The following is an 11,144-nucleotide window of genomic DNA, read 5'->3' as shown; positions in this document are numbered from 1 at the left end:
GTATGCATATGTCTTTGATGACATGCTTGTGTGTTTGCTTTTGTGTGTGTGTGTGTGTGCGAACAGCCTGTGAATGAACTGGGACCGGTCTTAGTGACATCACTATTTGGGAGGATCTGAGTGGCCAAGAAAGTCAATTAGAGTTAAACTGAGTTTACCAGCTGGCCGCTTAATGGCATCGGGAAAAAAAATACCCAAAAGGTGTGTGTGTGTGTGTGTGTGGATGTGTGTGGGAGAGAGGGCGAGAAAGAGAGAGAGGAAAAGGGGAGGAGATACAAAAGGGAGGAACTGAGTGGAGAGGAAGGGAGACTCGTAGTAAGGCGGTTTAGGAACAAGAGGGAGTTGTTGCCAGTGATACAGCACAGACAGACTGATAGACATATGGACACAAGTCATCTTCCTCCTGCAGCTTTCATGCACAGCGACAGTGCCAGGGTGTTTTAAACAAGCAAGGGGTGGAAGTGCAGGCGACAGAGAAAGGGAGTTGCCTACGAGCAGAGGTCAGGCAGGCAGGCAGAAGGGAAGCCGGTGGATGTTTTTAAGAGTTTGCTTATCTGACACTGACAACAGGATGAGAAGCTGAGCGAGGGGAGGGAAACATGGAGCGAGCAGCATTACCTACAGGCCATTTAAATAGGAGGCATAGGAGAGACAGACACTGGCTCTAAGGGAAGAAAAAGAAAACGAGAGAAGGCAAAATTAGAGGTAAAGAGTCCACTGTGTCCATTCTGTCCAAAGGAGCGGGAGCGAGAGCCGAGGGATCGTAACACTGGAGCTCAAGGATAAACCATGGACTCTGCATACATCCCACCACACCTGGACGTGAGTACTACATCCCCATGCCTCTCCACACAGTCACACACACACACACACACACACACACATGCACACATGTCTGTCTGTCAAGCCACAGGCCACAGGAACAGAACTGCTGAACCCATTAGTTACTCTGGGGAAAAACACACACACACACACACACACACTATTGCACATGCATACACTGCTGGCACAGTGTTGCTCAATCAAAATCTTGTCCGGTAAGCAACTTGTCCAAGAATAATGTGCCCATTATGAGTTCAAAGAGCAAAACGTAACTCACCACCTCTGCAACATACACAGTCTGAACTGGCCGTCAGTCGTCACACTCTGCAGCTTTTAATGTGAAAAGCAGAGGTGTGTTTTTGTTCTGTATTTCACATCGGTTTAGCTGTCAGACGCACAACGAGAGCAGTCTCTGCAGCCTTCGGGAGTCACGGGGTGGATATCTCAGTATTTCCACCGATGCCTCTGCAGCGATGTGCCTCAGCAGCGGTGGGGGGCCTCCTGTTAACCACAATGCACTTGTGACACCCAGAGACCTCCGGGCGTCCCTGGCTCAGGCAATAAGAGATTCTGATGGGGGGGGGGGGAAAGAGGAGCGAGAGGATGAAGGAGATGAGTTGTGAAGACATAGAGACCTGTTGATACTCAGCTCCAGACTAAAGCCAAAATATAAGTGTGTGTGTGTGTGTGTGTGTGGTCCAGGTATTACAGATTTTGTAGGGACCTAACTATGTTTACACAGTCACATTTTGGGTAATTGTGTTCCTAATGGAAACAAAAAGTAAGTCGCTACAACGTCAATCATTAAGTTTGAAGGTGAGGACGTATTATAGGATTAGGTTTAGGTTGGAGTCTCCCACCTTAGATAAACCCACAAAGTTACAGTTTTACAGAGTTCAGCAACAAAGACAGAGCGATCCACCAGTCTCTCTCTCTCTCTCTCTCTCTCTCTCTCTCTCTCTCTCTCTCTCTCTCTCTCTCTCTCTCTGTGTGTATGTGTGTGTGTGTGTGTGTGTGTCTAAATCTATTTCCAATTGCTGTCATGTATTAACAACCGAGTTTCTCCATAGTTATACATCTTGGCTTGTGTTTCTGCGTACGTGTTAGTGACGCCCAGCTGTTAGCATGTGTTTTAACCCAGTAGTGTTCTTATCGTGTGTGTGTGTGTGTGTGTGTTTGACGTCTGTGTCATTAGCCAGCTAATCGGTCCAGCTGGGATGAATTAAAGTGCGGTTCTAATAGAGTCCAATAAAACCACACAGCAGCGTATACCTGGAATATTGTTCTAATGATTTCATCTGTCACGCCTCAGAAAGCAGAATTACAACTCCCCTCGCAACTGTGTTGGACCACTTCTCACCTCACCCCCATTAAATTTTAGGTCCGCAGCTCAAAGTGGTGCGTTAATGACTAGTTAAACATGTGGAATATTATGCAGTCATAACCCCACAATTGATTATACTATAGCAAGCATGCTCATTTTATGTAACAGTGTGAGGGCCACTGTGGAAAAAGAGCCGCACTGAGCACATGTATCCTCTGAAGTGTTTTCAGGTGTGGACGTGCACGCTGTGCATCACATTCAGGTTCCTGAGGCTGTCCAACATGACATAGTTGTCAAGTACTCGGGTAAGCTCAGAGCGAAAAAATGAACCCTGTGGCATATACGCTGCCCGTATCATGTTCTGAAAGAATGGGAGACGGCAGCACAGAAAAATGAGAGCTGGACGGGGTGAGGGAGAAATCAGCGAGAGCAAGAGGAGGAATTTGGGAAAAGAAACACGGGAAGAACAACAGGAAGGGAAAGTTGAGGGACCAGGCATAACACGAAGACAGCGGCGGTGGATAAATCAGCCGGCTGCGGTGACACTCCGGCCCTCTGGCCCCGACAGCAGTCGGCCGCACTCTTCCGCAAAAACACCATTCATTTAAGGCATAGGAAAAAAGGGCAACGTTTATGTGGGGAGGAGGGAAGGGGGAGAGAGGGAATGGGAAGGTGATGCAGAGAAGCACAAAAACACTTAGGGTATGACAACATGGAGGAAAGAGCGATGGGACAAAGTTCAAGGAATGCAAAGAGGAAGGAGGAAGAGGAAAGCGAGCAGGGTTTGAAATAAACAGATAAAAAGAGAGGCAGAGAGAGGAGCGTGACAGAAGACATCAGAGGTCGGAGGTTTTAATCAGCGAGACCAGAACGACACGAGGCAGGCCGGCGACGACACCCGCCTGCCACCCGCCAGGGTCACGCTACTGTCTGCTCGGGAGGTCAGGTCACATCCAATATGTCTAATAGGCTGAGCTGCATGTTTGCACACAGGGAGAAAAAAAACAAATGCTGCTGCTGAGCCTCATCCCACCTTATCCCTGATCCATTCATCATTCAGCTCTCCTCCTTTCACCCACGAGAACATTTCATTAGACCGTGTTCATGCCAGATTCTTAAAAGAGATGAAAATATTTTTTAAAAGTCTGAGCTAAAAGGAGGAACTGGGGGAGTTGTAATCATAAAAATGTCAGTTTTTCTGGCTAACTGGAATGAGGCGATCTCAGGGTGGGGGGGGCACCCTGACGCACATGACGCATGAAGATGCTAAATTGGGCCTGGATATTCTTTGCCCGGTTTAAATTAGATAGAAGCAGTCACAACACAAACACCCAGGGAGAAGAGAGAGAGGCTGCATGTGTGTCACAGCGATGTAGGGCGAGCTGGCCTCCGTTCCTCTCTCTCTCTCTCTCTCTCTCTCTCTCTCTCTCTCTTTCGCTCTCCCTCTTTGCGTCAATGCTCCTCCGCCTCGGTCGCCCATGCTGAGGCACACCCTGTGCTGAGTGACGACCTTGTTGTGTGAACCTTTGAACCTCGGAGTCACCTGGGTGGTTTTTCTAGGTGAGGAAAGTACAGGAGAGAGGTGGTGTTGTTGTCCTTAATCTGCTTTACAAGCCTCCGCAGTATATGGGAGAGGCCGTCCTGCACAGTGTCTAATCTGTAATTGTCCTCCACCACGTTGCCTCAGGTAAAAACAGTCTTGGGTGTGGCTTCGAGCGTTTAATGGATAGCTAGCGTCGATCCCACGCTTTGGAGGTGGCTCATTTTCCCAGGGCTGCCCTTTGAACCGCATACCACATGACCAACACACACACATACACGCAATTACACATACACGCAATTACACCTGCATAAAAATATATACACCTTCACACCTGTGACCTGCTTTTAACCCTTTATTTCAGGCAGAGTGATGAGATTAGCCGTCATTACAGTGTCATTATGTGTTCGCTCAGCCATAAACGCCTGTGTTATCTCGCTGCACAGGGCCTAATCAATCCTCTGTCCCTTACAGAGGTGAGATAAAGAGATAGAGAGGAGTGATATGAGAGTGCTTGGACAAGGAAAGAGATCGACGCAAACAAACAGATCATTTATACTTGTTCCTTCACCAGGGCGACATGATGCTAGTAGAAGTTTAGTTCATTTGCAGTTCAGATTGTCAGGTCAACAGCTTTGACCTTTTTTTTTTTTTTTTGCATCTCACCTCAACCTCTTCATGTCGAAAAGGCCCTTAACTCTAACAGGTTTCTAATTACTGGCTCAGTTATTAACAGCTGCACTACAGAGGTGCAGGGTGTTAGCCAGGTCACAGTGGTAATTGTGTGACCCCTGTCTGTGGTCATGTTCCCGCACTGGGAGGGAGATAAGCTGATCTCTTGCTTTAAGTCAGCAGAAAGGCAAAGTTAACAGAGTAAAGTTCAGCTAAAGGAAAACTGTGCGGGTCAGAATTCATGATGCAGGGACAGAACATGACAATAATTCTGCTCGGCGTGAAATGGGAAATCTGCTTTGTGACAGGGAATCCATAACACAACAGCACACACTTCTGCATAGAAGAATGGAGATTAAAGAGGAACCGACGTTTGTTCCACAACAGTTGCACATTTGTGCACAAACACACAAATGAGTTGAGCAGTGTGGGATTGCTGTCATTACCACTGAATGCAAAGACGAAGATGATTTTAACTTTCCCAGTACCAGGTCATTATCATCCTGTATTAAATCTGTTTCTCCACACAAAACCCTGAAGAATCGTACTTTTTATTTTCACATTTCCTGCAGATTTTGGACGTGAAACAAGACACTATAATGCAAACACTCATCCTACAGTAGATGCAATTATGTGACACCTTTGATATAACTAACTTTAACTCAGTTTCTTTACCACATGATATTTATTTTGAAATTTAACTTCAACATATTGCATAGACACACTTCAAAGGAAAAAGATCCTCAGACCCAAGCTCATAGTTTTCATATGATTCATTATTTAGATTTTCCACAAATTCTGAATACAAGCAAAGCTGTTTCCTCTGAAGCAAAATAAGTCGTCAGTTCCTTTATCTGATAGAAAAAATGGCCATACTCTTTTTCATACCTGATATCAGAATAAAATGACAAATGTTCATATACTGTAAATGTACTGATACAATTCAGTCATGTTTGCCGATATTCACAGATATGAAAACTTTTATTTTACAGGATAAACAATACAGACAAGATCTTCATTCGTGTTTACATTTTACTTTACAAAATATAGAAGGAAATTCATATATTCTATTGTATTTGTGTTTTCTTTTGATTCATAGTTATTTATAATAGTTTATGGCCAAACTGTAAAATCTAATCTCAACTACATTTCTTTGTGTTTGATAACGACATCTTAGGATTCACTGTCATATTTTTTTATATATATACTTATCGGCTGATATATTGGTATTGGAAATGTTTTATTTGTTGATATCGCAGGGGTTCTAATTTAGATGAAATGAGTTGGAGGAAGTTGTAGAATAGATTTATTTACAGTGTCCAATGATTTGAAGGGGAAGAGAGATGTAAAAGTCTAGTTATCAGTCATTGACAGTCCACAGTCCACAGCCCTTGATTCTATCTGTCATATCCAGGACTATGATCTCTTTCACACTCTGTAGGATTAAATCCCAGATAGAGACGTGTTAATTACTCCTGCTGAGGTGTCCTGTGAGATGTATGGGTCTCGGGGGTAAAAAGCCATAAATTGACAGAGAAAAAAGAGCAAAGTTTCTACAGCCAGGAGTAACAAGCAAGCAACTTCGCATGGCTATGTGGACAGTCAATTTCTTGAACATATGCCACATGAAGGCTGAGGACTAATGAGAAACTAGTGTGTCCAGGAAGGAGAAGACACAAGCATGATATACAGAGTCCCGGAGCATTTGTAGGAGCTATGTCTTTTGCAGATTTCCCAACAAACACTTTATATTGTGTCATTATATCATATGTTTTACATAGATCCTGTATAAAACAGGAACACACAAATTCAAAGGACTTTAAAAAGACAGAGAAGTGCCTTACAACCTGCCTTCATGAGTTTTCCTTTTTTTGTCTTTTCTCTCTTCCATTACATGTCCACACCTGTCCTACAATCATCTCTCTTCATCCCCCTCCCAGGTCCACCATGTTCCCTGCTAACCTCCTGCTCCTCATGGTCCTGCTGCTACCTCAAGCCTCGTCTGGTCGCCAGGGTGGAGACACCAGCGAGATCGACCATGGCAGGGTGTCCCCCACGCCTTCCCCCTTGTCGCACCCACCCGCCGCCTCCCTCCTGGAGCCCAGTCTGGCCCAGACCATCCAGAGTCTCCTCCTGAGCCGGCTGGGCCTCCAGTCGCAGCCCGACCCTCGGCCCGGAGTGCCGGTTCCCCGGTACCTCCTGGATCTTTACCGCTTCCACCAGCAGCAGTACCATCTAGTGGAGGACCCTACATTCAGCTTCCCAAGCCAGCACATCCAGCAGGCCAACACTGTCCGTAGCTTTCACCACAGTGGTAAGCTCGTCATGACATCATACTGTCAAACTATTTTATTGGATTAAAATATCTGGATCATTGTCTTGAATTGAGCTTGACCTTTGAACTGTTGTTCCAGAGAAACTGTTTACTGTTGTATTCTTTTATCAGCCATAGATGCAGGATAAAGATTTTATTTATGACAGCAGATGATGTTTGTTGTGACACACTTAACAATCGAAAAGTGGAATAAAATCCAGTCTTCTTACATAAGCCAGATTGTCACAATCACTAAAGTCTTCTTATCACTCTGCATGGACACTTCTGCTCATATATGTATTATCCTCTTACAGGGCCTCCAAGGTCCCAATAACTTTAGTGCAACCAGTTCTGGAATAAAATGTATCTCCTCTTTTAATTTAATCAGACATTGCTTTACAAGAAACTTTAGAGCATTAAAGAAGCATTATGTGGAGATTAAAAAAAATGATAAAGCTCTTGCAAATCAATTTTAATGCAAGGTCCCTGTATCAGATGTTGCATCACTGAATGCATGTTTTTGTATAAATAATAGATCTCAAAGTAAAGGCTTTTAAAGGCTCCGATTGACTCAGTTCAAGCGTTTATCATCAGACTTTGAACACAGAGAAAAACCTGAAACACCTGAGGTCGCTCGATATGACTAGAAACCCTGGTGTTCCTGGAGCAGCACAGAGAGAATAATTAACGGCCACCCTCTGCAAGACATTTCTACAACATTATTAGAAGTTTATATTACATAATATTGTACCTTGGTTCAGGGAATTCCTTTACAAATTTACAATAAATCAAATATAAGCCGGTACAATGCTATTGTTATAATGTGTAATGCCCCCAGCAGAGCTGCCAACTTTGCCTTGTAGGTAATCTAGCCTTGATTCTGATACAATAAATATAATAAACAATTCACTATAGATTGGACATAACAATTAGAAGCAGTTACTCAACACTTACTCAAACATACTATATGCTTTTTGCAAAAAGCCAAGGCCAGACCAGGCTTTGTACCAACACATTTTAGAACAAATTAATTCTTGCAGTGCTTCGGTTTGTATGGGTAAGGTGATATTTTCTAGCAAAACTTGTGTCAACATGAACTTCCCATCGTTTTTCTCCTGGTAACTTAACAAGAAGAAATATTGCAGCTTTTTTGCATCTCCTGTAAAATGAAGTAAATCCAAACCGCACTGATCTCCCACATTGTCTTGTCTCTCTCCATCCTTTTCTTAGAGCACCCTAGAGACAGTTCCACCGCAGACGATCGTAAGAGGGTGCACATTTTCTTCAATATTTCCTCCATCCCTCAGGATGAGAGAGTGCTCTCTGCTGAGCTACGGCTCCTCCGCAGTGTCAGAGCCTCCCTGGGCCCCGGCCCTCACAGATTGAACCTATACCTCTCTGAGCAACACGAGGAGCCCACCCTGCTGGAGACAAGATTGCTCACCTCTGGCCTCCACAGTCATAAAGCAAGTGGTTTCTGGGAGGCCTTTACCCTAAGTGCGGAGCTCCTCCATGAGGCCCTCTCTCGTAGTGGCAGCCTGGGCTTTCTCCTGGAGGTCAGACCTGAGAACAGCACCTCCTCCTCCCCTGAGCGGAGCCTCTCCTCAGCAGCCAGCGAGGAGGAGGCAGAGAAACACCAAAAGGGCCACCTGAGGGTATGCAGGTCTGTGGGTCAAGACGAGCATAGCTGGGCCCAGGAGAGACCCCTCTTGGTGACTTATAGTCATGACGGGCGCGGAGAGCCTTTGGTCAAACATGGCAGGAGGACCCCAAGTGGCGGCCAAAGGATGAGAGGGAGAAAAGGGACAAAAGAGAGGGCGAGGAGCAACAGCAAGGGCCGCAGTAGGGACCAAGCCTGGGCAAGGGCCAAAAAAACAGTTTACACCGTGCCGGGTTGGGGGGATGATAAGGATGGGGTTGGTTGGAGCGAACGAGGGAGGGTGAAAAGAAATGGCGGGCGTGCTGCGAAACTGAAACGCCTTTCTCGTAACAGATGCCGCCGCCATCCTTTGTACGTAGATTTCAACGATGTTGGCTGGCACAAGTGGATCATTGCACCCAGCGGCTACGACGCCTTCTTCTGCCTGGGAGAGTGTCGCTTCCCCCTGGCCGACCACATGAACTCCTCGAGCCACGCCATGGTGCAAACTCTGGTAAACTCAGTGAATGGAGCAGTGCCGCGGGCCTGCTGCGTCCCCACCTCCCTCAGCCCCATCGCCCTGCTCTACCTGGACCCTCAAGACCGGGTGGTGCTGAAGAATTACCAGGACATGGTGGTGGAGGGCTGCGGCTGCCGGTAGTAGGCTGCAGAGACTCAGCAGGGGGAGTCGGGACATGGACAGATTTGTAATCGAAGGAGAAGACAGAAGCGCGAAAAGGCAGATGGTGGAAGAAGATGGTGCAAAAGCCTGATAACTGTAAACAGACTGATAGAGACAAATGTAGCAGCAGGAGGGAGATAATGGATATAGCAGCTAAATCCTCATTATCAGGTGCAAGAAAAAGTGTCATAGATAGACGAGGAAGAGAAACAGACACGATCGACCACACAGAGATAAGACGATTAGTCAGTGGAAGAGGAGAAAGAAAAACACAGATAAACTGCCAGGAATTACTTTTCTTGTTTTCCCATTTAGCAACAATACAGCTGTGTGCACCATCAACCGACAAGCTATTTCTTCTCTCACGAGAAACCAGCGCTTTAACATCAGAAGCTGTCTATTCTATATTCCAGTGTTTGACACACATCACTCCCACATCAGTGTCTGACAGGCATGCGTGTGCGTAGCTGCAGTGGAGGGCGGACGAGATGACAAACGGAGGCCGTTGTGGAAATGCATTTTAAGCTCTGAGGCAGAGTTTAAACAATTCTGTGTCTTCCTGATGGACTCACTGATGATGAACTGTAATTAGCAATACGACAATGGCACCAGCATGGCATCTAAACTTTGTGTGACAGCGTTGTTTCTGCAGTATTTGAACCAAGAAGTAAGGGCACAGACTGTCGCTCACAAGCACCCCTACATCACAAGCTATTTAAAACCACAACAATAATGCTGAGGAACTATTATGCTATTTGTTTGAATGTACTACTATCACTATTATTTAAAAAAAGAGACTTTTTTTGTACATTTCTTTTGCAGACGTGAAGAAAATCCAAGTGACGGTTGTCTTGTGATTATACGTAATTCATGAACATGAATGGCAATTCTAACTTAAAAGACACAATATGTATTTAAATAGCAGCAATATGGTGTATTTAATCTTGAAAGTATTTAAGATACCTGCACTCAACAAAGCCTACAGCAAACGGAGAGACCGCGGTCGACATGGAGTAAGTTATGGAAGCTTTACATCCGTACAAATGTTCAGTGTGTTGAATTAACAGTTCCTTCAACCTCACCATTTTACCATTGCACATATTTTGGTGTCCAACACATGGTAGCAGGCATCAAAAGCTCAACTAACAAGTCAACTGAAAGCTCTGTGTATTGTAGCTACTGAAGTGTGTAACAGCAGGTGTCTTTGTTAGTTGTGTCTGCATGTGTCAAGATAAAAAAACGGAAGACTGATATTGAACCTGGGACTTTAGTGCCTTTCAAACAGGGGCTGTAAACGTGTTCTCTGCTGAGCTTTAGTAATTGTTTTTTCAGTGTCGCATTTTTCTCTCTAAATGGAAACATTTAAGCAAAAGCTTGTAAAATGTTTGACAATATACCTCTAATAAACAAAGCAAACAGCACCAACTGTCACAAGGTTTTTCCTTTGTGTTTTATCCTTCATGCAATGTTTGCAATTCTTTGCTGCAGCCTACAAGTGCGTGAAAAAACACATTCAGTATATTACATATATACATTGTGGATTTATTACTATGTTCTGGATGATTAAGGAAGTCGTATGCAGGAGCGTTTCAAAGGACTTTGGAAGCCCCAGCCAAAAGTGATGTACCTGGGGGGCCCCAAAATAACCTCCCTACCAAAAAAACGATTCTTTGATTATCAAAATTATAAACAAACTTAGTGCATTCTGTGCACACATATTAATGTTTTGCAATTTTCTGTCCAAACCTGACCGAGCCTGAGTGAGAATTAGTCCAGCCCGTCCCGAACCCGACAGGCATTTAGTTTTGTGTGTCCGATTTCCACATGAGCCCGATGTATTCCCTGATAACAGGTAACTGCAGCATAAAAAATCAAGAAGATAGCCCGGCCATCGTGAAAAGAACATGAACTGTAATTTCTCTCCAAATCCGGTTGGGTCTTGACGGGTTCCAATAGGTCACGACAGGTCCAGAGAAGTCCCGACAGGCTCTTGCATTTAGACTTTATTGTTACACAAAACCTCTAAATGACGGAATTTAAGAGGGTTCTCGTTGTTGCTGTGGACTAATGTAATCAGCCTTTCTCAGTGGCCCCATGTAATGGCCTGCCCTTGCTGCAACGCCCCTCGCCATATGTCCCACATTGAGCACA

General features: G+C 44.9%; 1 protein-coding gene across 1 annotated transcript; it reads left to right on the top strand.

The window, feature by feature from the left end:
• Nucleotides 1–299: 299 nt before the first annotated feature.
• bmp16 (bone morphogenetic protein 16) lies at nt 300–10,424 on the top strand. Its single transcript, XM_034604633.1, has 3 exons — nt 300–822; nt 6,299–6,672; nt 7,903–10,424. Exons 2-3 carry the CDS (start codon nt 6,306–6,308, stop codon nt 8,970–8,972), a joined length of 1,437 nt encoding a protein of 478 aa, XP_034460524.1. The 5' UTR covers nt 300–822; nt 6,299–6,305; the 3' UTR covers nt 8,973–10,424.
• Nucleotides 10,425–11,144: the final 720 nt, after the last annotated feature.

Source organism: Hippoglossus hippoglossus, chromosome 13 (genome assembly GCF_009819705.1).
Source record: "Hippoglossus hippoglossus isolate fHipHip1 chromosome 13, fHipHip1.pri, whole genome shotgun sequence".
NCBI lineage: Eukaryota > Metazoa > Chordata > Actinopteri > Pleuronectiformes > Pleuronectidae > Hippoglossus > Hippoglossus hippoglossus.
Note: the sequence above shows the minus strand (reverse complement) of the source record. Positions and strands in the feature narration are given on the sequence as shown.